Source organism: Sturnus vulgaris, chromosome 31, assembly GCF_052056855.1.
Source record: "Sturnus vulgaris isolate bStuVul1 chromosome 31, bStuVul1.hap1, whole genome shotgun sequence".
NCBI lineage: Eukaryota > Metazoa > Chordata > Aves > Passeriformes > Sturnidae > Sturnus > Sturnus vulgaris.
In genome coordinates, this window is record NC_142273.1 from 2,212,770 (window position 1) to 2,239,745 (window position 26,976).

The 26,976-nt window shown below is 61.9% G+C and overlaps 4 protein-coding genes and 2 long non-coding RNA genes across 13 annotated transcripts; 2 read left to right on the plus strand and 4 right to left on the minus strand.

The window, feature by feature from the left end:
• Positions 1 to 980: 980 nt before the first annotated feature.
• Positions 981 to 4,158, minus strand: LOC106861128 (lysosomal acid glucosylceramidase-like). Of its 2 annotated transcripts, XM_014889348.2 has the most exons (10): positions 3,799 to 4,158; positions 3,336 to 3,527; positions 3,115 to 3,261; positions 2,893 to 3,026; positions 2,641 to 2,813; positions 2,311 to 2,548; positions 1,948 to 2,172; positions 1,701 to 1,864; positions 1,431 to 1,556; positions 981 to 1,347 (listed from the first exon to the last, which is right to left on the minus strand). In XM_014889348.2, exons 1-10 carry the CDS (start codon positions 3,863 to 3,865, stop codon positions 1,245 to 1,247), a joined length of 1,569 nt encoding a protein of 522 aa, XP_014744834.2. In that variant the 5' UTR covers positions 3,866 to 4,158; the 3' UTR covers positions 981 to 1,244. The 2 variants fall into 2 exon arrangements, with proteins under 2 accessions (XP_014744834.2, XP_088010852.1); XM_088154726.1 differs by lacking the exon at positions 3,799 to 4,158 and having other exon boundaries at positions 3,336 to 3,763.
• Positions 4,159 to 4,331: 173 nt separating this feature from the next.
• Positions 4,332 to 10,000, minus strand: ENTREP3 (endosomal transmembrane epsin interactor 3). 2 transcript variants are annotated; one of them, XM_014889340.2, is made up of 12 exons: positions 9,767 to 10,000; positions 9,124 to 9,180; positions 8,874 to 8,984; positions 8,581 to 8,706; positions 8,379 to 8,486; positions 8,033 to 8,193; positions 7,841 to 7,940; positions 7,673 to 7,757; positions 6,984 to 7,565; positions 6,681 to 6,749; positions 5,998 to 6,260; positions 4,332 to 5,444 (listed from the first exon to the last, which is right to left on the minus strand). In XM_014889340.2, exons 1-12 carry the CDS (start codon positions 9,983 to 9,985, stop codon positions 5,274 to 5,276), a joined length of 2,052 nt encoding a protein of 683 aa, XP_014744826.1. In that variant the 5' UTR covers positions 9,986 to 10,000; the 3' UTR covers positions 4,332 to 5,273. The 2 variants fall into 2 exon arrangements, with proteins under 2 accessions (XP_014744826.1, XP_088010851.1); XM_088154725.1 differs by having other exon boundaries at positions 6,681 to 6,746; positions 9,767 to 9,996.
• An 836-nt stretch (positions 10,001 to 10,836) lies between these two features.
• Positions 10,837 to 13,815, minus strand: SCAMP3 (secretory carrier membrane protein 3). Its single transcript, XM_014889312.2, has 8 exons — positions 13,646 to 13,815; positions 13,413 to 13,532; positions 13,207 to 13,327; positions 12,999 to 13,127; positions 12,699 to 12,858; positions 12,432 to 12,533; positions 12,233 to 12,350; positions 10,837 to 12,123 (listed from the first exon to the last, which is right to left on the minus strand). The coding sequence occupies exons 1-8, from the start codon at positions 13,760 to 13,762 to the stop codon at positions 11,977 to 11,979; spliced, it is 1,014 nt and encodes a 337-aa protein (XP_014744798.2). The 5' UTR covers positions 13,763 to 13,815; the 3' UTR covers positions 10,837 to 11,976.
• On the plus strand, positions 10,955 to 13,030 carry LOC148220741 (uncharacterized). Its single transcript, XR_015798644.1, has 3 exons — positions 10,955 to 11,095; positions 12,414 to 12,555; positions 12,648 to 13,030. It is a non-coding gene; the product is annotated as an uncharacterized LOC148220741 (long non-coding RNA).
• Positions 13,816 to 14,499: 684 nt separating the features above from the next.
• On the plus strand, positions 14,500 to 17,040 carry LOC148220742 (uncharacterized). Of its 3 annotated transcripts, XR_015798643.1 has the most exons (4): positions 14,500 to 15,080; positions 15,283 to 15,335; positions 15,446 to 15,559; positions 16,211 to 17,040. It is a non-coding gene; the product is annotated as an uncharacterized LOC148220742 (long non-coding RNA). The 3 variants fall into 3 exon arrangements; XR_015798642.1 differs by lacking the exon at positions 16,211 to 17,040 and having other exon boundaries at positions 15,446 to 15,793; XR_015798641.1 differs by lacking the exon at positions 16,211 to 17,040 and having other exon boundaries at positions 15,283 to 15,793.
• Positions 15,337 to 26,464, minus strand: CLK2 (CDC like kinase 2). 4 transcript variants are annotated; one of them, XM_014889343.2, is made up of 13 exons: positions 26,311 to 26,464; positions 23,984 to 24,153; positions 21,635 to 21,869; positions 19,842 to 19,935; positions 19,430 to 19,496; positions 18,999 to 19,115; positions 18,612 to 18,778; positions 18,107 to 18,201; positions 17,694 to 17,823; positions 16,913 to 16,995; positions 16,606 to 16,685; positions 16,342 to 16,432; positions 15,337 to 15,994 (listed from the first exon to the last, which is right to left on the minus strand). In XM_014889343.2, exons 2-13 carry the CDS (start codon positions 24,151 to 24,153, stop codon positions 15,812 to 15,814), a joined length of 1,512 nt encoding a protein of 503 aa, XP_014744829.1. In that variant the 5' UTR covers positions 26,311 to 26,464; the 3' UTR covers positions 15,337 to 15,811. The 4 variants fall into 4 exon arrangements, with proteins under 4 accessions (XP_014744829.1, XP_088010853.1, XP_088010854.1 ...); XM_088154727.1 differs by having other exon boundaries at positions 19,842 to 19,938; XM_088154728.1 differs by lacking the exon at positions 26,311 to 26,464 and adding an exon at positions 26,284 to 26,306 and having other exon boundaries at positions 19,842 to 19,938.
• Between the last annotated feature and the right edge of the window lie 512 nt (positions 26,465 to 26,976).

A 26,976-nucleotide genomic window follows, 5' to 3' on the forward strand; every position in this document is an offset into this window, starting at 1 on the left:
AGCCCACGCAGCATCGGGGCTGTCAGTCCTGACAGCACCCCCGGGCACATCCCGCCTGCACGGATCAGTCCAGGGGCCCCGCCGCCCTCCTCGCCCTGAAATCATGACCTCCCTGCCCTAATCTCCTGCTCTCACACCCTGCCAGCTCCCTCCCTCCTTCCTGGGTGCGCCCACACTCAGCACCCACTCCCGGTCCTGCCCCCGCTTGCTCAAGCCACCCCATATGTGTGGTGGGTGCTGAGCCCCTGGTGCACCCCCACCCTCCTCACCAGTGTGGGGACCCCTCAGCTCAGCCCTCATGGGGAACAGCAGGCTCCAGGCAGGGCTGCTGCAGCCTGGCCAGCCTCCCTGCTCCAGAAAAGCCCCGGGAGCAGCTGACACTGCCCTGACCTCAGCCAGAGCTGGCTGGGACCGAGACCCCATGCTGCGATGCTCCTGGAGCTGGCCCTGGCCTCGGGGTCCTTGGTCTGGGAGAGACATGACCCACACAGCCCCTGGCCTGACACCAGGCTGCAAGTGGCTACAGATTGGCAGGAAGAGCACAGAAAGCTAAAGCTTGGCTGCAGTCCCTGCTCAGCCCTTCCATCACAGGGCGGGTGTCAAAGTGCTTTGTCCCTGCTCCTGATGCAGCACCCAGAGCATCTGCATTCAGGGTGAATCCCGAGCCACTTGCAAGGTCCTAAAACCTGTCCCCAAAGGCAGCTGGAGCACAGCCGGGCTCTGCTCAGCCCCAGCCAGGCAGCGCCTGCTTGGAAATGGGAGCAGACTCACACCTGGAGCATCTCTCAGCAGAGTGAGCCCCACGGGGAGCTGAAGTTCGCGAAGGGCAGGGGGTGGGCAGGGAGAGGAGCTGCCCCACGATGCTCGGGGTGCTCTGCGCCACTCGCCAGACTCCAGCAGGCTCCATGCCGGGGTGGCACCCAGCCACAGTGCCCAGGAGCAGGGGAGGCACCCAGACGTTTCTCTTCCAGCCGCAGACATCAAGGCAGCATCCTTGTTTAATGTCGGAACAGCAGAACACAGCGTTCACAGCCTGTGGGGTCTCCACCCTGAGGGGCACCGGTGCCCCCCGGCCCTCCTGCACACGCTCGGCGTCCCCGGCCCGGCCCGGCCCACTCCGGCTCCGCCCTGGCCCCGGGGAGCCGCTTCCCCCGCACGCCCCGGCCCGAGCCCGCGGGCAGCTGGGGCTGCACATCTGGCCCAGCTGCGTCCGGCCCCTGGCCAGCCATGGGCGTTCAGCCCCGTCACTGCCGCAGCCACAAGTAGGTCTGGATGGAGTTGGCCGGAGCCACGGCCGAGATGAGGCCGACGGTGTCCGCCAGCCCGAAAGTGATGTCCTGTGGGGACCTGGGGGGCAAGAGCAGGGCGGTCAGACCCGCAGCACCCGCACTGGGCCCGGTGGGATGGGGAGGCCGGGCTGCAGCACCCACCGGTTCAGAACCACCACGACCACAGCCCCGTCGGGGCGCTCGAAAGCCGTGTACTCCAGCGCCGTCTTCTTGGACTCTCTGGAGGCGACGAGCCCCACACGCTGGGAGCCCTCAGGGATGAATTTACTGAACAGACAAACGAGAAGCAACCTCAGGGTGGGAGTCACACCCCAGGAGAGCTCCTCTCGAGCCAAATTTGTCTTGCTCCTCTCAGGACAAGCTGCTGCTGGAGCCCAGGCAGCTTGGCACATGTTGCAGGCTCCAACCCACCTGAAGTGCCCCATGTGGTAGAACATGGGCTGTTTGTAGAAGATGCCTTCACTGCTGTCCACGATGATGGGGCTGTCCACATAGTTCTTGACCCAGTTGGGGCCCCCCTCCAGATCCAAGGCCAGATTCCAGTCAGTCCAGCCAGCCACAAAGTGGTTCAGATTCTGCAACAGGACAGCTCAGATGCCTGCCCAACACCAGCAACCCTCCCCAGGGCCCAGTGCACAGGGAAACACAGGGGCCTCACCATCAGGATGCTGTGGCTGTACTGGTTCCCCCTCTCCCAGCAGCCCAGGATCACATCCCTCTCCCAGAAATGGGCCCCAATGCACGCCTCGGTGGCCAGGATAAAGTAGTCAGGGAAGAGCTCATGAGTGGGCAATACTGTGTCCTGTATGGGCCCGATGAAGTCCAGGTACCAGTGGATGCCAATGCCGTGGACATAGCGAGCTGCCTCCTCATCCTCCAGGACCTGACAAAGAGAAGAGTCAGTCCCATGGGGCAGAGCCAGAGGCCCAGCCCTCTGCAGGATGAAGCACCCAAGCCTCCCACAGGGACAGGGACTCTGCCCCGGGTCACCATGATGGCACATCCCCCTCAGCACACTCACCACTCTGGCCCAGTGCGGGAGGTGGAGCCGGTTGTCGTCCAGGATGATGAGCTGGACGTGGCGGTGGGAGCTGTTGGCCAGTGCTGGGCCCAGGTCCCGAGCGATGAAGTCCCTCTGCTGCTCAGCTGTGAAGCCCAGGCACTGGAAGGGGTAGTTGTTGATCAGCCCTGCCGTGGGCTCGTTCTCTGCTGTCACTGCCCAGAATGTCACATTGTGCTTGGCGTATTCATCTAAGAACCTGGTGTGGGGGGAAAGGGTGAGCCGTGAGGAGCCCCCAGTGCCACCACGGAGAGTCCCCCACGTATTGCCCTGGCCCCAGCCGCTCCTCACCGTACAAAGTAGTTGGCCCAGGTCTTGTGGTACTTGTCCCCTGCCTGCCCCTTCAGTGTCCCCTTCCCCACATAGGACTCGCTGGTCTTCATCCAGGTGGGGGAGGTCCAGGGGCTGGCATACAGTGACAGCGGGCGCTTGCTCATGGCCGAGGCTCGGTGAAGGAGGGGGATCTGCAGGAGGAGGTGGAGGGGCTGACTCAGCTCAGCCCCTGTGACCCTCCACCCCACCCTGCTCTCTCCCACCGCTCGCCTTCAGCTTCGTGTCCTCATCTCGCAGGCTGAAGTGAGTGAGCTCGTAGTCGTAGGGGACGTCATCGTAGGTGTAGGCATGGAGGGAGAAGTCACAGCTGGCCATGGGGAGCCGGATGAGGTTGTACTCCAGCCCTGCCAGGCACAGTGAGGTGTACACGAGGTGTACATGCCAGCACCCATAGACCCTGTCACCATCCCACCTGTCTCCCCAACATCCTACCTTGCTCAGAGAAGTAGGAGCGCAGCAGGTGATCCTGTGCTCTCTCCGGCAGGGATAAGATGTTGATGGCGGCCGCATCGGTGATGGAACCACCAAAACCCTTCACCCTCTGGAACCGCTGTGTCACGTCCAGGGTGAGGACAACATCTGCAGGGAGGGGAGCCCAGCGTGACGGTGGGTTGCAGCGGGGTCCAGCCCATCCCTGCCACCCGTGGCAGTACCTGGGGCACAGAGTCTGCGCTGGAATCTCCCCTCGCTCCTCTCCAGCCGCTTGCCAGCCTTGCTGCTCTCATACTTGACATAGGAGCCGAGGGGCGGCAGGACCACGGGGTCCAGCGTGTCACAGTACGTGGCGTTGCAGACACAGACCATGGCATCACGGCCGAAGTACTTGGGGCTGCAGGGCCAGGCGCCTGGGAGGGCACGGCAGGGTGGTGGGGGCAGCCTCAGGGATGTGTCCCTGCCAGCTCTCCCGCTTGCCCCGGGGGTGACGCCACTGCCCCCGTGCTCCACACCCCGGCACTCCCGAGCACCGAGCTCCACTCTGCCTCCGGACCCCCCAGACAGCTCCCGGGCATCCCCGACCACGGATTCCCAAGGAATTCCCTCCCCTCCCATTCCGGTCCATCGGGCGTCCCTCCGTCGCCTGCACCCCCCGCGTCCCCCAGGGTCCCCCTCGCTCACCTGCAGCCCGGTGCACGGCCAGCAGCACCAGCAGCAGCCGCCAGCACAGGGCACCGACGGAGCCCATGGCCCCGCCGCTCCCGGTGCGCTCGGATCCGGCCGGCAGCACCGGGTCCGCCTCCAGCCTTGCCTTTAAGAGCGCCCGGGCAGCCCCGTCCCGCCCACACCCGGTACAGGAGCGGCACCGAATCTGGGCGGGCCTGGCCCCGGCCCTTCCCCCGCGCCGGTTCCGGGACCGCGAACCGGAGCAACCGCGAACCGGGGCAACTGCAACAGCGTGGACGCAGGGTCGCTTCCCCCCGGCTCCTCCCCAAGAGGCGCAGGCGGTGCCGGTGCCGGTGCCGGCCCCAGTCCCGGTCCCGGTCCCCGCTCCCTCCCAACGGCACCGGCCACCCCGTTCCGCAAAGCCGCCACCGGGAAACCGGGACCCGGCACCCCGTGACCGATCAGCTGACTGCCCGCCCCGCCCCGCCCCGCCCCGCCCCGCTCGCCCCGTCCCGCCCCGCTCGCCCCGTGACACCGGCCCCGTGGGCGGTGGCGACCACCTTTATTCGGTCTCTACGAGGGGCAGTGGCCGCGGGGCCGGCTCCGCAGCGCGGCCCGGGCGCAGCCGGGCGGGGAGGAACAGGCACGGCCAGCGCGGGCACCGGGACTTGGACCGGGACCGGACAGGCTGGAGAGGAGACAGGCATAGCCAGCTCAGGGGTAGGGCAGGGGACAGGCATGGCTGTTCCGGGGTACGGGCAGGCTGGCACAGGAGGCCAGGGACCAGGCCAGCACAAGGGGCAGATCAGGGGACAGGCAAGGTCGTCCTGGAGTACAGGCACGGCTGACACAGGGGACCGAGGATCAAGCCAGCGTAGCCAGCCAAAAGAACAAGGCAGAAGACAGGCACGGCCAGTGGAGGGGACAGGCATGGCTGGCACAAGGGACCGGGGATCAAGCCAGCATAGCCAGCCAAAGGGACAGGGCAAAGGACGGCATGGCCAGGGCAGGGGACAGGCATGGCTGCCCCAGGGCACAGGCACAGCTGGCACCGGGGACACACACGGCCATGCCAGGGTAGAGGCACGGCTGGCACAGGGGACAGGGTATGGCTAGTGTGTGGATCAGGCACAGCCAGAACACGGGACAGGGCAGGGGACAGGCATGGCCATCCCAGGGAATAGGCACAGCTGGCACAAGGGACAGGGCAAGGGACAAGCATGTCCAGAAAAAGGAATAGGGCAAGGAACAGGCAAAACCATCCCAGACAGGCAGGGGACAGGCACAGCCGTCCCGGCCCCCCAGCAGACACACCAGGGGACCAGCCCCTCACCCCAGCCCCGCTTGGGGAAGGAGCCCAGCCAAGCCCCTGGGGCAGCAGCGCAGGGCCCAGCCCCACCGGGGCAGCAGCAATGTCCGAGCAATGTCCAGGGCTGAGCCCAGAGCGGGACTCCCTCTCCACAGCGGAGGGTCCCTGCGGGGCTGTGCCCTCAGAGCGCGCTCTCCTTGCAGGTCCCGCTGAGGCTCCGGGGGCGGCTGCGCTCCAGCCGGCGCGTGGACAGGAGCCGGCGCAGCGACGAGGTGGAGCTCAGGTCCCCGCAGCTCTGCAGGTGGATTCCTTCGTGGGGCCGCTCTGCACCTGGCCAGGCACTCCAGGGAACCTGCAACCAACCCATGGGGACAGGCTGCAGCCACAGGGATGGCAGCACTGCCCATGGCACCTTCCCGCACTCACCGCCCTGTGCTCAACCCTCCACACTCCAGGCACACGGGGCAGGAGGACAGAGGTGACAGGGATGGCAGAGGCGTGCATCACGCGCCCACGCTGGCATTTGGGGCAGGTTTGTTCCCGTCAAGGCCTCCCGGGCTGCGCAAGGACTGCGGCGTCCCGTAAATCTGAGTTGCTGGGATGTCCCAGCAGCTGCCTCCAGGTGCAGTGACTCAGGGGCAAAGCCAAAGCCATTGCAACAGGCGTGATTTTCCCACCTGTGGCTCCAGTGGGGATCAAGGAAAAGGAGCTGCCCCCCAGGAAGGGCTGGACAAGGACAGTGCTCCAGGAAGAACGCTCTGCCTGCAGCCAGGGTGCCAACACAATGGGGGTGTGGCAGGAGAATGGAAAGGGCTAAGGTGGGGGTGCTGATGGGGAGGGCGAGCGTGGATGGGAGTTCTCTGGGAATTAGGAGTTGCCCATCATCTGTGGCTTCTAGAACCCACCTGTTTGTGCCCATGGAAGCTGTGCCCAGACACGTCCATGCCCGCTGCCAGGCTGCGCTTGGGTCTCTGCAGGAACCTGGCCACCAGCCCGCGGGTGCCCCGGTAGCCTTTGAGGTCCCCCAGGGAGCGGGTGGTTGTCTTTGACAGCTGCTGTGACACCTTCTTGCAGGGTGGCAGCTTGTTCTTCCCCACCGAGGCAGCCCGGAGCAGCGGCGGGGAGTCACAGTGGGAACGGTGGAGCAGGCAGGCTTCAGAGCACAGCCCTGTGGAGTGAGCACTGTCAGACACAGGACACTGCCGTGGCAGTCCTGTCCTCATCATCAGACATGGGATACTGCTCTGACGCACCCAGGACACTGCTCTGATGGATTCATCCCCACCATCAGACTTGGGACGCTGCTCCAGCAGACCCAGGACACTGTTCTGACAGACTTATCCCTGCCCCCAGATCCAGGACACTGCTCTGATGGAACTGTCCCCACTGTCAGACCCTAGGATGCTGCTCCCAGCACACCTATCCTCGCAGGCCTGGGGTTCTGCTGTCTCCCATCCCTGTCAGCAGGAGCGGTCCCACCATTGGTCTCCATTGTCCCAGCCCCAGCCCAGGGTGACCTCAATCCCCAGAGGGCTCCGGCCCCCCTCCCGTGCCCCCTTTCTATCCCAGTACATCCCAGTGCCCTGACCTGTATCAGCGGAGGAGTCAGACACGGTGTCCTCCAGTGCTTTGGTATAAAGTACTTCCCTGAAATCTGCTGGGAGCAGAGAGAGCCCTCAGGCCTGGGCAGCTGTGCAGACCCCAGGCAATACAACCCTCCAGCACCCCCTGCTCCCAGGCCAGCAGACCTCCCCTGCTCCCCCCATTCCTTCCCAGACTGGCTCTAATCCCATCTGGTCGCAGAAAAACACAGCCAAACCCTGCGGCACATCCCGGCTGCACCGCACAGACGCTGCCACTCGCCCATCCCGTCCCAGCGGTCGTCACCTACCAGCGTGGCCGGCCATCGGGACGCCGGGGTCACTGTGTGACCTCAGGAGCGGGCGCGGGGCCAGCCCTGGGGCCGGGGACGAGGGGCAGGAGGTCTCGCTGTTGCGCCGGGGGTGGCCGGGGCGGCCGGCGGCGGTGTCCGAGGGGCGGCCAGCGCCGCGCCCCTGCAGCGAGGAGCCCTTGTCCTTGAGCCGCACCTCGGGGAAGCAGGGCCCGGCGCAGCGCGCCAGCCCCGCCAGCCGGTTGCAGCTGTGGGTCACGGCTCCCCCCACCAAGATGCCGTCGTGGCCGGGCTCCGCCGTGGAGCACGAGTAGGATCGCTCGCCCCGCACGCGGGGCTGGGGCGTCTCCTCGAAGGGGCCCTGCAAGCCCAGCGTGGGGCTGCGAGCGTGGTGGCTGCACTGCACGCAGTCCACGCTCAGGCAATAATCGGCGCGGCTGCGCTGGATGGAGCGGAACAGGACGTAGTCGACGGAGCGCATGGAGCCCTGCAGCTCCAGCAGGCACGAGTCCTCCGAGGGGCTGCTGTCCCCGGGGATGTCCATGATCTCGGACATGATCAGGGACCCGCTGTCCATGGATACTGCAAGGAGGGGACGGGCACCGCTGAAGGACTGCCGGGAGGAGCCGAACCTGCTGCGGTCCCGCTCCCGTCCCCTGTGCCCCAGGGGGAATGCGGGGAAAGCTCACCTTCTCCGCTGAGCACAATGGAGGGGACGCGGTCGCAGGTGCAGGCGTGGGAGCCCTCTGTGAGCTGCGAGTCGAACAGGGTGGCCTGTGGGACAGCACGCTCAGGGCTCAGCTGAGCAGGAGACCCCCCGGCCTCGCCTCCCCCTCCCACGGCCACATGGCCCCCACCTGGCTGTCTCCCCGCAGCCCCATCACAGTCTCATATGATGGGGGGAAGTCGGTTGGGTAGAGGGGCACAGGGCTGTCCATGGAGCCATTGTAGGTGATGCTGCAGAGGCAAGAGCAGAACAGCCACACTGGGTGGGACAAGCCCAGCCTACCCTACCCCTGCCCTACCAGCCTTGCTCTCACAGCTGGTACCTCTGTGCATCCGTCTCAGAGCTGCAGGTATACTCAGGTGGGTAGTATGGGGGTGGTGGCACTGGGGGCACAAACTCCTCGAAGTCCATCATGCTCTGCAGAAACGTGTCAGGTGGGGACGTGCATTCCAATGTCACAGAACTCGAGCGCTGTGGGACCAGCTGCAGGGAGAGGGGAGAAGAGAAAGCTGAGACCTCCTGCCCAGAGATCCAGCAAGGGATGTGCATCCTGGGCTTTAATCTGCACCTGACTGGGGCCAGGTCCTGCCCTGGCACCCCAGGGACCACCCCAGCCTGAGAGCGCTGCTCCCAGCCCTGTCTGCTCCTGGGCCAGAGCTGGGACTCACCACGTGGACAATGTCAAGGGAGAAGATCTGGATGCAGCACACGACAGCAGAGAGCGTGCAGATGATGGTAGAGAAGATGGTCAAGCCGCAGACACTGAAGAGGAGATCCTGGGGAGCAGTGGGGTGAGCTGCAGAGCCCGCAGAGCATGGCCGGGTGTGCGGCCGCTTCCCAGGGAGCCCTTGTATCCCCCTGGTCCTCCACCTTGAGTGCCACACGGATGCTCCGGCAGTTGGGGTTGGGGAACATGGTCAGCATCTCGCTCTGCTGGCTGCAGGAGGCGGGTGGGGGCTCCGAGCGGGCCTGGCAGCAGACACACGTGTCCCTCTCCTGGGGACAAGAAACACTGTGAGGAAGCTCTTGATGCCATGCTATCCCTTGAGAGCCACCATCAGACCCCAGCTCTGCAGCTCCTCACGTCCCCAGAGCCCCAGAGCCAGGGACAAGCCGTGCACGGAGGCCCAGGGGGCGCCGGGGCTGCCCCCGCTCAGCCTCACCCTCTCGCAGGCCTCCAGGGTCTTCACCAGCTGCGCGTTCTGGCACGACAGGATGGAGCCGGCGAGGCTCAGCATGACGCCCAGCACCGACAGCAGCGTGAAGAAGGCGATCTGCAGCGGGAGGAGAGGGGCTGCCGGCTGCGCAGGGCTGCGGAGCAGGGAGCCAGCGCACCCGGGGGCACGAGGGCTTGCTCGGCCTCCCCATCCTGGGCTCCCCCGCCTGCAGAAGGGTGTCCCCCCCAACACCTACCACCAGGGTGAGCGGCCGCTTCCAGGAAATGATGCCGACGAGCCCGGACAGTGCGAGCTGCAGATGCACAAGCCCGGGGGTGAGCACAGGGACAAGGCTCTGTTAGGCAGTGGTGCCAGAGCAGCCCATGCCCACGGGCATAGCCCCCCAATCCTTGCAGGCCAGGAGACAGCCCAGGAGCAGCGGGGCTGTAGGAGCAGCCCTGGCACCACAAGATGGGAGAAATTGCTGATTCAGGGCCTGGGGACTGCGGGCTGCTCTGTCTGGGCAGCAAACCCAGGCCAGGATCCGTGCTACAGGGTCACCACGGAGGACCCCGGGTGCTGCCCTCACCCCAATACGCAGCAGACAGAGCAGAGCCCCCATCACCCCCCGGTCCATGCCCTGTCGTCACTCTAGTGCCACCACACCTCTCCCTGCCCGTGGCTGCATACCCCGGACACTCCCCCGCACCGCTCGGGGGTCCCCAACCCTCACAGAATCACCCTGGGGGAGCCCTCGGGATTTTCCCACAATGCATCGCGGCAGCCACGGGCAGAGGGTGGGGGAGCAGCGGGGCTGCCCTCCCCTGGGACCGGCGGCAAGCTCGGCCCCCGGGGAGCAGCGCGGACCCCTCCCCGCACCACCCCGGCCCCACACTCACCGAGAAGCCGGCCCAGGACGGGCACGAGTGACGGATTTTGGTGGAGGGAGTGATGGTGGCCGCCACCAGACTGAAGGTGACGATGAGGACGCCCAGGATGGCTTGCACGAGACCCAGGACCAGCAGGACCTGCAGCCAGGTGCGCTGGAGGCGAAGGTGGGTGAGGCTGCGGGAGCTGCGGCCGGTCAGCGAGCGACTGGAGTCGGTGGGGGAGGGCATGGCCGCGGCGGGCGGCGGCTCAGGGCCGGCCCCAGAGCCCCGGGGCAGCCAGCGGCACCGCGCCAGGACCGCGGGGAGCAGGAGCAGCCGCTCTGCGGGAACGGGCCGGGCTCCACCTTTCGGCCTGCCTGGAGGATGCTGACGGTGGCTCTTCACTGCCCCGGGCGGGGGGGCTCGGGCAGCGCCCACGGCCACGCGGAGCCAGGGCCGCCAGAAGCTCCGCGGAGAACAGAACCGGCCTCGCCGGTCCCTGCGCACTCAGGCCGGGGCTGGCCTACAGCCGCCGGCCGGAAACGGAGCGCGGCCCCCGGACCGCCGCCTCCTCCCTGGCCGTCGGTAGAGCTCCGGGCCCCCGCCGGGAGATCATCCCGCCCCGCGGGGTCCGAGAGCCGCCGCCCGGGACGCGGCCCCCGGGGCAGCGCCAGCAGGCGGGAGCCGCGCTCCGGACCGGAGCATCCTCCGCGGGCGGCGGGCACAGGGCCGGGTCCCGCTGCCCGGCCGGTACCGGTATGGACGGGCGGCTACAGGCGGTCTGTCCGCCCCGCGCCCCACAGCCCCGGCGCCGCGCGGAGCGGCGGGCGGGGACGCCGAGCGGGCGGGAGGCTCCGGCCGAGCATCGCCGCCGCCGCGCCCTCCGGGATGCCCGGGGCCGCAGCTGGAGGCGGGCGGCGGAGCTCCGGGAGCTGCGGGGACGGGCCCACACGCCGGCGGCTCCTTGGCCGCGCCCGCCCCGGGGCCGCCCCTGTGCGGCACGACGGGAGCTGTAGTCCACCCACACCACCCCCGAGAGCTGCGACACCGGCACCGCCGCTCCCCTCAGCCCGGGTCGGCGCACGGAGACGGCGAAGGAACAGAGTGAACCTTCATTTATTCCTTAAATAAACCGGGAGGCGGTCGGGGAACAGCACACGGGGAGCAGCGAAGGAGGCGGGGAACTCCAGAGGAGCCCTCGCCGCAGCGGGACGGGGAGGGCACCGGCCCCCACAGCTGAAGGCACAAAGCCTCTCACCAGCCCCGGAGCTGCAGGGACAAACCGGGAGCATCTGAGAGGAGATGAAGTGAAGCACAACGCATGATACCTGGGACACCAGGACAGGGGACAGAAAGCAGGTAAGGGGGACGCGGGGCTGCACACGGGGACTGGCTCAGCCCCCGAAGAGGGTGAAGGCCCTGGCTGAAGGGTGCTGGGGGGAGCAGGGGGTCACAGTCCTCGAAGCGGTTGGGGAGGGGCACTGGAGGAGCTGTTCACCCCTCCCTGGAGGCAAGGGGGAGCCATGTAAACGCCAGGGCTGCTCCTCGGCACCCAGCCTAGCTTTGGGGTCCACATGGGCTAAAGGCAGGATCCCCACAGGCAGCAGCTGCCCGAGCTCTGCCTGTCCCTGCCCTGCTCTCCTCATCTCTGGGCCTGGAAACAGGGAGAGGACGGGGAAAGGGACAGGACAAAAGGACAAGACACCCTGGGGAAAGCACCAGTCCCATCCTCATCCCACTGGAGCAAGCCCAGGGAGGAAGAGGGGGATGACGTTCTTGGCAGAGCATGGGGGTCCCTGGGCACACAGGGGGCAGGGGACTCTCCACACCCCAGGGCACACAAATGTCATCACCAGATGGAGAAATAGAAGAGCACAAGGAAGGCAAGTGACCTTTCCAGTCCCTGGAAGCAGCATTCCAGCCATCTGGAGGAGGCTCCTGCCCCCAGCAGCTGGTGCTGGAAGGGAGGGCGATGGCAGGCTCAGGGCTCGGCTGCAGCACTTCCCACCCTGCTGCTGCTGAGGGGAGGGGACCAGCACAAACCAGAACAGCCTCTGTCCATGATGAAAGGGGGTTAAGAGCAGCAGACGATTCAGGCACCAGCACTTCCAAGCTGGGATGAGGCAGCCTCTGACAGCTGATGCAGACGCACAGGGATCCAGTGAAAGTGCAACCCAGATTTCCTCTTCCTCGGGAAGAGCCCAGGTGTGCCAGGGAGGCAGGGCCGGGCACCCCCATGGCTACGGCGCACGGAAGGCGTTGGTGGCCGCGCCTGCAGCGGCGTTGGCCGCGGCCGTGCGCACGGCCTGGTTGGAGAAAACCCCAGCTGCAAACTCCTCCTGAGCCTTCTGGAAGCTGGCGCCCGTCCGGCGGTACAGAGAGTGGATCTGGAGGGCAGGAGCAGGCTGGGGGTCAGGGCTTTGTAAACAGAGTTGTGATGGCCCAAACCTCCCCCAAAGGGAGGGCTCTGGCCACAGGCTTTGATCCTTAACCCACCTTTTTCAGCATAATGATCCCCAACACAGCCACGGCCGTGAAGGACAAGGACACCAGGATCATCATCACAGCCACGGCTGTGTTAGTCCGCAGTGCTATCAGGCTCAGGATCCAGCCACTGCAAAACAAGAGGCTGTTGCCCCCAGGTTCTCTCTTCCCCACCCACCTCTTGCCTTTCCAGGGTCAGCACGTGGCGCACCTGAATCCCCAGTTTGGGATGCCAATGGCCTGCAGCACATACATCACGTTCTGGGCAAAGAAGACGAAGAAGAAGACAAAGAAGTTGAAGGAACTGTCGCTCCTGGGAGGAAGAGATGGGTGAGGTTAGGTCACAGAAGAAAGCTCTCAAACCGTCCTTAAAGCAGGGAACACAGGGGGAACAGGGAGCTCTGAGTGGAACCACCATATCTTGCAGAGCCAGAGGCCCCCAGGAGCTGGAGCAGGTGCACATGGCTCAGGGACACACCTGAAAGCTTTGTACATGGGTCGATACCAGCAGACGAAGGAACAGGGCGTGTAGAGCAGAGCCCAGAGGATGGAGAGGCCAAAACCAGAACCAGACGAGGGGTCCACGCAGAACCAGGCGAGCGAGGACAGGAAGTTCAGGAAGAGAGTAATGGTGCTGGCTGAGGGAGAGGACAGCACTCAGGAGCCTGAGCCAGGCTCCTCCAAGCCCCACGACCACCTGTTCATCCCAGTTTCCCCAGAGCAGCAGCACAGAACATTCCTTCTTCCATCTCCTCCCAGGGTTTCCCTGGACACTCACCCATCCAGAGGTAGTACATGGTCGTAACTGTCTTCTGGAAGTCAGCAGGGATCTCCACGGGGATGTCCTGGTAGAAGCAGGGCTTCACCGGGCAGAAGGACGGCAGCGGGGGCCAGTTGTTGAGCCTCGCTGTGGACAGAAGGGGGTGAGGAGGAGCGAGGAGGGCTCTGAGAGGGTCCCCTCCCTCCCCAGCCCCGCAGCCACTCACTCTGGGAACCGCCGAGGGCCGCGTTCTGCAGCTCCCGCTCCCGCCGGTCCAGCTCCTCCGCTTTCCGGTTGAGCTCTTCCTGCCGCTTCAGCAGCTCCGCCGTGGCGGCGGCGGCCGAGGCCTGCAGGGGGGAACACAAACCCTGGGCTCCCGCCGGCGGCCGTGTCCCCCCAGCCCGCCGGGCCTGGCGGCGCCTCCCCCCGTACCTGCGAGCCGTAGGAGCCGTAGTTGCGGGGCTCGGTGGGACTCGCCTTCCGCGGGGGCTGCGCGGCCGCCGGTACCGGGGGCGCCGGCGCTACCGAAGGGGTCTGGAACGGCGGCGGTGGCTGCAGGGGAAGAGGAGAGAGGTGAGACTGGGCCGGCAGCGGGGAGGCTCCGGTGCGCGGGAAGAAGCTCCGGTGCACGGGCAGGCCCCGGTATCCGGGCAGGCCCCGCTCACCGCGTCGCTCTCGAAGGGGTTGTAGCCATCCAGTACAGCGCCGGGACGGGCCTGCAGCACCGCGGGGTCCTGGAAGGGATTGTCCGGGAGCACCGCGGGGCCGCCGCGCTGGGCCATGGCGGGACCGGGACCGGGAGCGCGCTGGAGCCGCGGGACCGGCGTCGCCGCCGCCACCAAGCCCCGCCCCTGCCCGCCGCTGATTGGTCCCGTTGCTCCTGACGTCATCGGGGAGACCCCGCCGCAGGGGGCCGCTGCGCACGCGCCGGGGCCGCCCCGGGTGGGGCGCGCACGTGACGCGGCCACGTGTCCCGGGGTCACGTGGGGCGCGCCCATCTCCCCCCGCCCCATCACCCCCGTGCCCCGGTATCCATCGCCCCCCGGTTCCCCCACGGTTCCGGGCCCCTGCCGGGACAGCAGCTCTCCCTGCGTGTCTCCCCGAGACCCCACCTTCGACCCCCGGTCCGGCTCCCTGCTTTTACCGGCAGGTCCCGGTGCCGTTCGCCTGCTGCCCCCGCTCCCGGTGTTACCCAGAGGGTCGCAGACGCCACTCCAGCAGCTGTCACCGAGCCGGCCCGACAGCCAGCGAGGGACTCGCCTGGCGACGAGCACTTGGGGAATTTCTCTTGTGTCTCCTGGAGCGGTTATTTATAGGAATCTCCAAATCCATCCACTCCAGCTGCCCGTGGGCTGCACACTGACCCCCTCCCGAACACGGATTCCTCAGCATCCCGGGAGCAGGACATGCACCTGTGCCTGCCCTGTCCCCTCCCAGCTCCCACTGCTTAGCAGACTGCTAAAAATTCTCTTTAGCCTCTCAACAGACTGAGAGTGACACATGAATCCCGCAGGTGAGCTCCCACCTCAACCCAAACCTGGAACTTGTTCTAGCAGGGGTAGAAGCTGTGGATTTGGGTTTTGGACACAAAAATTTTCTTGAAGTCTAAGACCACAGGTATGACTCAGTTTAATTCTCCTCCAGCCTCGGTGTAGTGCTGGGCACATGGGCAGTGGGACAGGATCTGTCTCTGCTGCCTGAGGCAGGTGAGGGCTCCCAGCCCAAGCTTGGTGAGTTGGGATCACAAGCCCAGTGTCACCCTTCCTGAAACTCCCCACACTCACTCCAGGTGAAAACAGACGTTTCCTTTTCCCTCTGCATGGTGACAGCCTGATGGTGCCACAGCAGAGGGTGAAGCAGAGCCCACATCCCAGTGAGACTCTCCCCCCTGCCATCAGCTGTAACACAGCCCCAGCAACGCCCAGGGAACAGCCTAAACCAAGGCCCAGCCTCTGTGCAGGGCTGGGAAGAGCCAAAAAGACACGGACAGCCCTGGAATGGGTTAGGAGAGCCTGATGTGGGCTCCTGACAGCCGCTTTTCCAACAGCCACCACCAGCAGCCAGCGCTCCCCCTTAACTGAGGCTGAGAGGTTTCCTCAGGTAAGAGAACAGCTGTCCCAGGGCCCTGCTGTCCATTCTCTGCCTCCCATCCCAACACTGGACCCAGAGCAGAAGAAAGGGCCAGTCCCTGGTTTCCTGCCCCCCACAAAAGCAGCTCCTACTCAGTGTAGGCTTGGGAGGAATGGTGCAGGTGGACAGCTGGACCACAAAGTTTCTTTCATCCCTCTCCTTCCCCCCACAGGGCATAGTAGAACAGCCCCAGGATCAGCTGCTGTCAGGCCAAACCCAGACCAGGTGCTTTATTCACTTCATATTTATTTCTCACAAAGACTGTACAAAATTCTTATAAAACTCTGGTGTGGGGATGGGCTATGACATTGATCCAAAAAATAATTCCCATGCAGTCCCACCAGTTCCATAACTTACAAGGAAACAGATAAGCTACAGCGAGCTGCGAGTCCTGGAGTATTTACACCGAGGAGGGCAGGAACAGGAGACAAAGCAACACGTGACGAGAGGTATTTACAGCACAGACACACAAGCCCCCTCACCTCACGAGAACGGCAGCAGCGACAGCAGGTCAGGCCCATGGTGCTCCAAGGCCGACAGAGAATCTGGGCTATTTACAGTATCTCACATATTAACAGCTTTACAAACGTGTCCAGGAAGTTCATCTCATGTATAAAAAAAAAAAGCACCAAGTGTCTGAATAGAAATCACACAGGCCTCCACGGGGGCTAGAATCCGAGGGCTGGCTGGCACCTGTGGCGTCACCGGCTGATGTCCCGGCTCGAGTCCCACATTTTTGTGCTGGGCTCCATGCCTAGCATGTCAAAGAAGGGGTGCTTGAGGGCCTCAGCCAGGGTGACACGCTTGGATGGCTCGTACTCCAGCATGCTCTCGATGAGGTCGAACAGGCGGTGATGGTCCTCGGCCTCCGAGGTCAGGTATCGCTGCCAGGAGGAAAGGGAAGGTGAGGCTCAAGGAGGCCATACCTTGTCCTGGGATGTTCCCCGAGCTAAGCTGGGGGAAGGCTGGTTTGTTCAGACCATCGCTCAGCCTGGAGCTAACCTCTATGTTCCTCTATCCAGAACCGACAGATTTTCACACACCCTCCCTACCCCAGGCACTTGCTGAACTTTCCATGCCCCCCTTGTCCTCCACTTCAGATTAAACTCAGGCTGCTGCAGCTTCCTATTACTGGGATGGTCAAGGCTCCCTTTAACCACACTGGTCTGACCCTTCTGCTGGCCCAAGCTTGCCCAGAGGGAGAATCTGAAGAGGGGCCAAGCTGCCTTACCCGCAGTGGTTTGCAGTTCTCCCGGACGTAGCGTCCAGCTGAGGTGTTCTCGTCCCAGTCCAGGCGGCCGTGGTAGAAATATTTCTGTTTCCTGTCAGAGTAACAGGTGGGAGCAGGTTACACCCGAGCACAACACACCAGCAAGGTGCCAGCCACACTGGTGGGGTTCCAGGCAGTTACAAGTTGGGATTCCCCCCAGAGAGAACCAGTGCTCATGGAGCAGGAGGGCTGGCAAACCTGCAGTGCCCAGCTGGCCTTGCTCACCTTGTCTTCCGGACCATCCGAGATGGAATTGGCCCCAAGATCCTCTCCATCATGGCCAGGTGCTCCCGGTTGTCATGTGTCTGGGAGAGAGAAGTGTAAACAGAAGGCATGGAACACATTCCAGTGGTTCTGCTGCCAGCCCTGGGTATTCCCCCACCCAGAACCCCTTCCTGCAAACACCTCGGGTGTCTCTACAAGACTGCAGTGATGGAGGGACCCCCATCAGTCCCAGGGCGACTGGGCTGTGCTGGGAAGCAGCCAGCATCCTCTCACCAGTTGGGAAGTACCCACACAACACAGTTCTCACCTGGAAAAGGGTGAAACCCACATAATACTCAAAGATGATGCAGCCAATACTCCAAACATCACAGGGCTGGCTCCAGCCAAGCTCTGAAAAACAGTGTTGTTTAAATAAATGATCCAGTTACAACCCAAGAGCCCAAATCCTTCTTTCTTTTAAAAATAAATAACTGAAAAAACACATCCTATTCCAGCCAGGCTCCTGGTGCTCTGCTGCCAATATACTGCCCAGCAAGCAGCAATGCCAGACTACCAGCTGATAATCATGGAATCATCAAGGTTGGAAAAGACCTTCAAGATGACAAACTCCAACCTGTGCCAAATCCCCACCTTGTCACCCAGTCCAGGACACTGAGTGCCACACTGAGCCACTCCTTGGACACCGCCAGGAATGGGAACTCCAAACCTCCCTGGGAAGCCCCTTCCAATGCCTGACCACCCTTTCCAGGAAGAAATTTCTCCTCGTGTTCAACTCTGACAGAACTTGAGGCCATTTCTTCTTGTCCTGTGCCTTGCTCCCTGGGAGCAGAGCCCAAACCCTCATCAGGAAGTTGTGGAGAGGGTCCCCCCTGAACCTCCTTTTCTCCAAGTGGAACAAACCCAGGATAATGACAGGGCTGTAACGATGGCCTTCCCAGGAAACAGCACTGCAGAGGTGTTAAAGCACTTCCCATCTCCCAGGGCAAAAACAGAAAGCTCCTGAATCATCTGGAAGCCCAACACTCCCCAGCCCAGTGGGCAGCACGCAGTGCCCTCAAGGGCCCTGGCAGAGACCCAGTGGCACCTACCCAGGATGACTTCAGGGGCCCGGTAGTGCCTGGTGGAGACTATGGTGCTGTGATGCTCGTGGTCAAACGTGGCACTGCCAAAGTCCACCACCCTGATGGCCGTGCTCTTCACGCTCCGCTCGTCCCGCTTCTGCGTGGGGGAGAATGGCATCCATCACCTGGGAGCTCCAGCCCCTTCCTTGCACAGCTCAGGGCACCACGGCAGGGGAAAGCTTTGGCAGCCCCACAGCTCAGCCCCAAACAAGCTCCCACCACCAGCCAGCTACACCCGGGGTCACCATGGCTCACTCAGCACTGCCTGAGCACTGGCAGATCATGAAAAGCCCTGAAGGACTGCATGGAGTCCACGTCCTCTGGCAGGGTCAGGGACACCAAGAATCCAAAAGGAGGCCCAAGTGGAGGCAGTGTGTTACCTTTTCCAAGTTGTAGGAGAGCTCGTAGTCAGAGTTCACGAAGAGGATGTTCTCTGGCTTGAGGTCAGTGTGGGTGAGTTTATTGTCGTGCAGAACTGAGGGAGCAAAGAAGAGTCAGGGTGAGGGGAGAGAAGCAGAGCAAGGCTGCACCCCCCAAAAAGCCATCACTGGTTCAGTTTGCTCATACTGGCACCAGTTTAGCCCACATTTCAAGCTGGGTGTGAGCAGCCAGGCAAAGCCCAGGCCATGATGCTTCAGTAGAAGCACAAAGATTTATTGTATTGATTGCCAGAAGGTGCAGGGGGGTGGATGCTGGAGTGCTCTGAGCTACTGCCAGCCCACAAGCATCAGAAAATGAAGCTGATTCATTCCCAGAGGGGCAGGAAGGCTCAGGCTCAGAACCACAGCAGAAACTTGTTGCTCTGGGCCACCAGTTGCAGAAGTGCAACCTACTCAGCTCCCCAGGTAAGCCCAGAGCAGGGGGAGAGCAGCAGGGAACACTTACACTTCACAGCCTGGCACACCTGGAAGGCCATGTGCCGTACTTGGTGGATGGGGTAAGGCAGGTAGTTGTTATCCTTCAGGAAATCGAAGGTGCTGAGCCCCAGCAGCTCAAAGGAGATGCACATGTGGCCGTGGTAGTCAAACCAGTCAAACATCCTGACACAGAGACTGACAGAAACATTCCAGTTGGGAACAGTTCTGCAGGCACCACTCAGCTGTGATACCCCTGTGCCAGGTTCCTCCCTTCCCTTCTCAGTCTGTATCCCATAGCAAGGCCAAGATGCCTCCAGAACTATTTGGGATCACATTCAACCACACAACACCAGGCACCTCTTCCACCCCAGCCCTAAAACTGGCCCTTTCTGCTGAACACTACGAGCACACTCACTTTGTGTTCTCAGGATCCTTCTCGTTGATTTTCTCCAGCACGTTGATTTCCAATCGAGCAGCCTCTTTGTATTTCTCCACGTTTTTAATGATTTTCAGAGCAACACGTGCACCACCCCTGTGAGAGAAACAGAAGCAAGCAGAAGGTGAGCCCTGAGTGGTTTAGAGGGGCTGTGCCCTGTGAAAGGAACCTTCTGACCAGCCTCCCCACCCTGGCTCAAGCAGGTTATTACTAAGGGGTGTCCACCAAAGCTGTGCCTTTTCCCTCCCTACAAAACAGCCCTGAAGCTTCCCCCAGCACATGGGCAACACAAAGAAGGTGAGAGCCCTGGAACAGCAGAGGATATTGGGAACCAAGAGACTGATTTTTCACCCCCACGTTATGCCCAAAAGGCTCTGCTGCCAGCTGTGATCTCTCCTTTCCCCACATACCTCCGGTGATCCATGCACTGCACCACTCTGCCGAACGTGCCTTCTCCCAAGGTGCTGATAATCTCATCTGGGAGGGAGAGAAGGAGAGGGAAGGAGCTGAGAGAGGGAGCAGGACCTGGCTGCAGCGATACACAGGGCAGAGGAGAATGCATTGCAACACCTAACCTGCACACAGCTGGAGAGACCGGAGCAGCGGAAGGCTGACACCGGCTGCACAAGGCAGCTGCCCTAATTCCCTGGCACTTCAGTAACAATACACAATATAAACGTAGCTTTAACAAAAGGGGAAGGAAAGGAGAGGGTTTCTCTTTAATAAACAATGAAAATAAAATGAAACAGAAAGATAAGACAGATCTGCGACTGCGATGGGAGCTTAACTAGAGAGCTAAATTATGTTACGATTTGGCTGTACATCTTTCTTGTAGCCAGTCGCCGACGCGATAGATCAGATGCCCCTCGTCGTCGTCCTCCACACTCTTGGCCCTTCTGCTGCTCTGTCGACTCCGCTGCTGGCCCAGGCAGACAGGGAATTCATCATTCACCAATCAGATTTTCAAACCAGCGCAGCAGCCAGCGTCACGCATTGGTTGGTTTGGAAATTCACATGGTTGTTTGAGGAGGGGTTGCAGGAGGAGATTCCCAGCCAATTCATACGGCACAGAGGAATATATAACGATAGGGATATTGCAAGGGAACATGTCAAGATACAACACACTAGCTCAGAAAAGAAAAAAACAGTTTGCTTTTCGTTGTAGCAAAAAAAAAAAAAAAAAGAAAAAATAAAGAAAAAGAAAAAATAAAGAAAAAATAAGAAAAAAAAGAACCTACAAACAGCCCCAACCCGAACCAGTGTGACAGCAGAGCTGTCAGAGTGAGGGAGCTGAGGGGCATGAAAGGGGCCAGCTGCTCTCACTCCCACGGGGGCTCAGAGAGGAACAGCACCGGCCTTCGGGTCCTGGGGACTACCTGAGCACGCCGAGGGCCAGAGGCCACGGGGAGGGGCTCCCAGTAGCCCCACGGCCACTGCAGAGCAAGGGCAGCAGGAGGCAGGTGCTGGGAGGTCCTGCACAAGCCCAGGCTGCCCCCACAGGCACCCCCATCCCATTGCAATAACCGCCCACACAGCTTCCCTCAGCCCCGACACTCAGGGAAAGATGAATTCCGAGATCTCAGAACAGCAGCTCTAGATACAATGATCCATCCAAAACCAAAGGTTTGCAGTGACTGCCTGGGGAAAGAAGGACATTTCTTCCTAGACCCTCCCGCAAAGAAGCTGATCCTGGAAGGACTAACTTCCAGAAGAGAAGCAGAACCTAACAGGGAACAGGGACAGCCTGGGATGAGGCAAATAAGAGGTTTATGCCAGAGAAGAGAAAATTCCTGCCTTCAGTTCCTCAGCTAAGTATCCCCATACCTGGGAACAACTGGCCAGCAGACCTGGGACCCAAATCCAGCCCCCAATCCCCTCCCTGGACACAGAGCCAGAACAGACCAGACAACACTGAGAGCTCCACACACAGAGCAGAGAACGTGTCTGGGGTCTAACAGAAGTGGAAGGTGAACAGTAGAACAGACAAGAAGAGAAAGCCAGGGATGCTGCTGGGAAGAGCCTAGGATGGTTCTGCCTCCACCTGAGCTGAGTGGTCCAAAAGCTCTGCTCCTCTGCAAAGTCCCTTGCACGACATGCCACATCAGCTGGGCCCACCCAGGAGGATCCTGCTCTGGAGCAGGTTCTAACTCTCAGAGCCAGGGGCTTCCTGCCACAGCCCGAAACAGGGACCACAGGAGCAAGTCACCTGTCACAGGCTCTCTGGGACTGGGGCCAGCTGAGCGCTGGCTGTTGGAGCCTTGCACAAATCCTGCCTGGCTGGGGCTCCTACACAGCGCTCCACGAGCATCACCGAACGAGAGGAGATGCAGCACCACCCTGGGGACCCGCCAGTCTCGCGGGGCACTCTTGTCCTCCCACCTGAGCGGGCAACACTGAGAGAGAGGGTGTGAGCCACCCGTGCCCAGCCGGCACAGGGCAGCGCCGGCCACGGCGCACAGGGATGTGGGCAGCAACGCTCTGCACCAAAAGTTCTCTAACACACAGTTCAAGCCGAGTCCGAGACAGCGTTAGAAAGTGAAGTTTTCTACTTACCCAGCTCAGCACCTGGGAGAGAGAAAGGTTACAGGGCAGGCGCGGCACGGCAGGATACTCACCGATGAGGAGCGGCTAAAGGACCGGCTGCGGCGCCGCCTCCGCCTGTGCTTACGCCGGCTGCTTTTGCAGCTCCGGTAGCTGCCCTCGCGGTCCCGGGAGCGCCGGTACTCGTAGGAATGTCGGTACTCGGGCTCGTAGTAGGCATCGCCCCGCTCGCGGCTGTAGTCGTTGCGCCGGTAGCTGTCACAGTAACGCCGGTCGTAGGCCCGCCGGTCTGCAGAGTGGTCGTCGTAGCTGGGCAGGGAGATGTGGAGGGGAATGTTGAGGGGTTGGAATGGAGCTGATGGACTTGGAGATCATCAGCACCTCTCACTAGACCAGATCGCCTTGTCCGACCTGGGCTTGAATACTGACAGGGCTGGGGCATCCACATCCAACCTGTGTGCCAGTGTCTCATCACCCTCACAGGGAAGGTTTTCTTCCTAGAGTCTAGCTTAAATTCTCTCTTTCAATTTGTACCCATTACTCCTTCTCCTGTCACTACAGTTCCTCATGGAGGATCCCTCTCCAGCTTCCTTGTAGGCCTCTTTAAATACTGGAAGGTGCTGTGAGGTCTTCACACAGCCTTCTCTTCCACAGGCTGGAAAACTCTCCCAGCCTCAATTCTCTCAGCCCGTCCCCACAGGGAAGGTGTTCCAGTCCTCTTAACAACTTCCTTCCTCTGGACCCATTCCAACAGTTCCATGTCCTTGTTACGTTGGGAACACCAAAACTTTGCAGTGCTCCAGGTGTCTCACAAAAGCACAGTAGAGGGGATACACTCAATGCTGGCAGCTCCAGGGGCAGTGGCAGCTGAGGGGTAGGAGCCCAAGGCAAGAAGCCATGAACTGCCAACCCTCTGCATCACAAGGGGAACCTGGGACCTGTGTCCCAGCCAGCTGAGGACCCCAGATCTTCCTGTACTGAGACTATGAAGGGATAAAAGCTCATGACCCCTCCTTGAAGGCACCAGCTAAAGCTGTTACTTTGTTATTGCACCAAGATTAAACTATTTTTAATGACTGAGACCTCTGAGACTCTGCTGTGAGAAATCCGGGCTGAGTCAGTAAGGGAACTGGTCTAACTGGGAGTTTGGGGTGTGTTGGGAGTCAAACAGAGCAACCACTGGGTCACTGAAGACACTGCTGCAAAGGTGCTCAGTCCCAGGTCCCAGCTCAGGCTGTGGAGTGACACTGCCAGAGGGACTCCTGGGTGGTCGGACAGGGAAGTTTCCCTAAGAGGGGACTGAGGGGGTTTGGTGACAAGCACTGCCCAGGCTGTCACGTTGAGCAGGCCCAGGTCACATGGAACCTGGTGAGTAGAGATGACTAGGCCATGATTAAGCGACCAGAGCATCTCTCTTAATGAGCAGAGACTGTGGGAGATGGGCCTGTTTAGTCTGGAGAAGACTGAGAGGAAATCTCATTATTGCACATTAGTATCTCCAAGGCAGGTGTCAGGATGGTGCCAGATTCTTTTCAGAGGTGCCCAGCGACAGGATGGAGAACAATGGCCATAAACTAAACCACACCACAATCTACCTCAACACAAGGACGAAGTTCTTCCCATGGGAGGTGGCAGAGACCTGGAACAGCTGGGCATGGGATCTCTCTCTCTCTGGGGACATTCCTGTCCTAGGTTACAATGTAAAGATGTGCCCAAAAGTATGGATTCTATCACCATCTGCTGAAATCAGGTGGGGCAGTGATCCTATCTCTGTGGGAGATACCCTGTGCTAATGTGCCATCTGTTAAAAACCAGGTGGGGCAGTACTCTTTATCTTTTTCAAACCCATCCTTCCTCCAGGAGGATATGTTCTGTTAATGGGCCATTGAGTCCCAAAAATTACATCATCCCATTGGGAGATGCTCCAGCCAGGGGGAGAAGCCAAGCATTTCCTACCTAGATAAAATCTGAGATTTGGAACATGAGAGCAGCCTTTTCCCACTGGATTCCAGAGGAAAATTGGACCTTCCCACATCAACACTGGACCTTCGAAAGAAAACTGCACCCTTCTACTACAAGAGCACTGCTTCAACTGAAGCATCTGTCACTCCAGGAGAACTGCAGCCACCATTTAATGGGACTGCTACCAACACCCTGACTGACTGACAGAGTGTCAGGTTGTATTCTGACTCTGTCAGTGGTTTTCTTTTGTACTACTGCATGTATTTTATTTTTTCTCTTTTTTTCCCATTAAATTGTATTTCTGACTTGGAGTCTCTCACTGGTTTTGCTTTCAAACCAGTACAATCCCAAACCCACCTGACGTGTCCCTGTGCCACCTGCACTGGGTGACCCCAGAGCTCCCTCCCAAGCCAACCCCTCAGTGACCCTTGTGCAGGAGGGTCGGTGTGAGCCCCGCTCACCTCCGGGATCGGACGTGGTAGCTGTCCTCCCGCCGGTGCCGCCGGTCCCGCTCGCTGCTGCTGGACCGGGACCGCGTCCGCCGCCGCTTGTGCTTGCGGCTCCGGTAGCGCTCGTGGTAACTGCCGCGGCTGCTGCGCTCCGACGAGCGGTACCTTCGGGAGTGCGGCATCTGCGGGGACAGCAGGGACACTGTCAGACACCCTGGGGACAGTACGGACTTTATGAGACACTGCGGGGACAGCAGGGATCTTGTGAGCCACCCATTGGGACAGCAGAGACCCTGAGAGCTACTGTGGGGACAGCGGGGACCCTATAAGCCACTGCGGGGACCCTGTGAGCCACTGTGGGACAGTAGGGACCCTGTGAGCTACACGTAGGGACAGCAGGGACCCTGTGAGCCACTGTGGGACAGCAGGGACCCTGTGAGCTACACGTAGGGACAGCAGGGACCCTGTGAGCCACTCATGAGGACGGCAGGAACCCTATAAGCGACTCATGGGGACGGCAGGAACCCTGTGAGCCACCTGTGGGGACAGCTGCATGGGACAGGAAGCAGCACAGAGCAGGGAGGCCGCCAGAAGTGTGCGTGACTGTGCTAGGGGATCTGAGAGAGAGGGGAGGAACCTCTGAGAGATCCCAGAGCCCCACAGGACAGGATGACAACACTTTCCCTGTGGTTCTCTTTCCCAGGTTCATATCCCTTCTTCACATCCGTTTCTACTGTCCACAGCTCCAGGAACAGCTTTTACACCTTCTCTCTTTAAGCTGCCCAGGAAGGAGGGAAGCAGCACCAAGGAGAACTGAGGGAAGGTGAAATGAAGCCCTGGATATTACCAGAGTCCCTGTGCACCAGTAATGGATGCCCAAAAAGCAGCTTCTCAGGAGATGCCTCGGGTTTACTGCCAAGTGACATCTCCACTTGGACACAAGGGTGGGGAAGGGTCTGGGTGGGCCACACGAGGAACAGCTGGGGGTATTTGGACTGCTCAGCTGGGACTGAGGGGAGATCTCAGGGGGCTGCAGCTTCCTCAGGAGGGCCAGCTCTGACCTCTGCTCTGTGTGAGCAGTGACAGCACCAGACGAAATGGCTGGAGTTCTGTCAGGGAAGATTTAGGTTAGATATCAGGAAAAGGCTCTTCCCCCACAGGGTGCTGGAGCACTGAACAGGCTCCCCAGGGAATGGTCCTGGCCCCAAGGCTGCCAGAACTCCAAGAGCGTTTGGACAATGTTCCCAGGGATGCATAGGGTGTCCCAGGGATTGTTGGGGTGTCCTGGGCAAGGCCAGAAGCAGGACTTGCTAATGCCTGTGAACCCCTTTCAACTCAGGAGATTTATGACCCTCTGTCTACAGGGAACCATCCGGGAGCAAACCTTCCCTTCCTAATAGGCATTGACAGTGCCCTGCAGAGCCTCAGCTCTGCCCCTCTGAAAGGAACACGAGAGGCTGGAGACCCCAAGGGGAGATGGCACAGCGGGTGCAGCCCCTCAGACCCTGCCAGGCCGTGCTCCACAGCTCTCGAACATTCCCCACACGGATTTTGGTTCCAAGCACAAATCACAGAATGTTAACGGCTGGGAAGGACCTGAGAGCTCACTCAGTTCAACGGCCTGCCATGTGCATAGACACCTTCCACTAGCCCAGGTTGCTCCAAGACCCGTCCAACGTGGCTTTAAACGCGCCAGAGACGAGGCAGCCACAGCTTCTTTGGGCAATGTGTGCCAGGGCCGGAACAGAAGCCGGAGCTCCCTTTTCCCAAAGGGCTCTCGCGGCAATTTGCCCCATCCAAAATGCCCTCGGCTGCGTCCCCGTCTCCGCCCTACGCTGACATCACCGGCAGGGCTTGGACAGGCCGAACCGGCCCCGGCCATGGGGTGACCCGGGGACACGGGCTCGGTACCACTGCACGGAGGGCTTTGCCCTGGCTTCCCCCCTCGCCTCGCCGTTCCCAGACGCTGATTGAAGGGAACGCGAAGGCGGCGCTGGCGGCCCGCCAAGCCCCGTGTCCGTGGAACGAGCACTGGGGCGTTCCGCAGCGGGGCTGGAACCGGTTTGAGGACGGTGATGGCGGCCGCGCCGGGCGGGGCCTCCGCCGTGCAGGGCCGGAAGCACCGGGACACCGGGAGAGATGGGCCGCGGGCGGGGCGGCCTCGGCGGAGAGGCCCCGACCGGGTCCCCCCGGGCCATCCGGCCCCACCGCCCCCGCGGGAACACCTAGGCCGCCGATTCCCACCGCGGCCCTGCCAGGACCCACAGGCCAGGCCCGCCCCGCGCCACGGTCACCGGCCGCGGCCTACCCACCCCACCCCGCCCCGCGCCGCGCCGCACCGTCCTCGCAGCCAGCCCGGTGCGCTTGTCCCACAGGAAATCCGTGATGGCGGCCGTGGGCCCCCGGGCCCCGCTCCAGCTCCCGCCGCCGCCGCCGATCCGGGTCCTGCCAGCCCGCGGGGCCGCGCACGCACGTACGCGCGCACGTACGCACGCACGTAGGCAAACGGAGCTGCGTCACACCGGGTGGGGCCGATGGGCGGAGTTAGATCCGGGGGCGGAACCTAGTCCCGCCCTGCTCCCCTCTTAAGCCACGCCCCTTTCCCGGCCCCAGCGTCCCGGGCCGGGCGAGGCCGAGGGGCGGGACCAGGGCAGATCGTCCCGCCCACCTCGTCCCCGAAGCCACACCCCGCTGCCCTGACGGGGGCGGGACGGTGTCGATGGGCGGGGTCGAGCGATGGGCGGGGCCTATGCTGATATCCCCGCCCATCGCCTCCAGGAGCCCCGCTCCGTGCCCGCCCGCCGGTGGGGTTAGACCGGAGGGGCGGGGACTACGTTCATTAGCCCGGCTCATCGTCCCCCAAGCCACGCCCTTCCTCGCCCTCCTGCCGACCATGGGCGGGGCTATAAGTAAGGGGCGGTGTCCCGATTGGGTAATCCCGCCCCTCTCTCCTGGCAGCCCCGCCCCCCTCCGGTTCCTCTGGCGCTGTCGGGGCCGGACCGGGG

Excerpts from the sequence above, each read along its gene's own strand:
- ENTREP3 (XM_014889340.2), bottom strand. The coding sequence starts at position 9,985 with ATGCCCTCCCCCACCGACTCCAGTCGCTCGCTGACCGGCCGCAGCTCC. Across the intron at positions 8,194-8,378 it reads CCCTTGACATTGTCCACGTG|CTGGTCCCACAGCGCTCGAG; the intron begins GTGAGTCCCAGC and ends CTCTCCCTGCAG. Across the intron at positions 7,758-7,840 it reads GGCTGCGGGGAGACAGCCAG|GCCACCCTGTTCGACTCGCA; the intron begins GTGGGGGCCATG and ends GCTGTCCCACAG.
- LOC106861128 (XM_088154726.1), bottom strand. The coding sequence starts at position 3,732 with ATGGGAGGGGAGGGAATTCCTTGGGAATCCGTGGTCGGGGATGCCCGG. Across the intron at positions 2,814-2,892 it reads ATGAGGACACGAAGCTGAAG|ATCCCCCTCCTTCACCGAGC; the intron begins GCGAGCGGTGGG and ends CTCCTCCTGCAG. Across the intron at positions 1,348-1,430 it reads GTCGTGGTGGTTCTGAACCG|GTCCCCACAGGACATCACTT; the intron begins GTGGGTGCTGCA and ends CTTGCCCCCCAG.
- CLK2 (XM_088154727.1), bottom strand. The coding sequence starts at position 24,153 with ATGCCGCACTCCCGAAGGTACCGCTCGTCGGAGCGCAGCAGCCGCGGC. Across the intron at positions 19,497-19,841 it reads CGACTGGCTACAAGAAAGAT|ATGAGATTATCAGCACCTTG; the intron begins GTACAGCCAAAT and ends TCTCCCTCCCAG. Across the intron at positions 19,116-19,429 it reads CAGTGCATGGATCACCGGAG|GGGTGGTGCACGTGTTGCTC; the intron begins GTATGTGGGGAA and ends TTTCTCTCACAG.
- SCAMP3 (XM_014889312.2), bottom strand. The coding sequence starts at position 13,762 with ATGGCCCAGCGCGGCGGCCCCGCGGTGCTCCCGGACAATCCCTTCCAG. Across the intron at positions 12,859-12,998 it reads CATGTACTACCTCTGGATGG|CCAGCACCATTACTCTCTTC; the intron begins GTGAGTGTCCAG and ends CCTCTCCCTCAG. Across the intron at positions 12,351-12,431 it reads ATCCCAAACTGGGGATTCAG|TGGCTGGATCCTGAGCCTGA; the intron begins GTGCGCCACGTG and ends CTTGTTTTGCAG.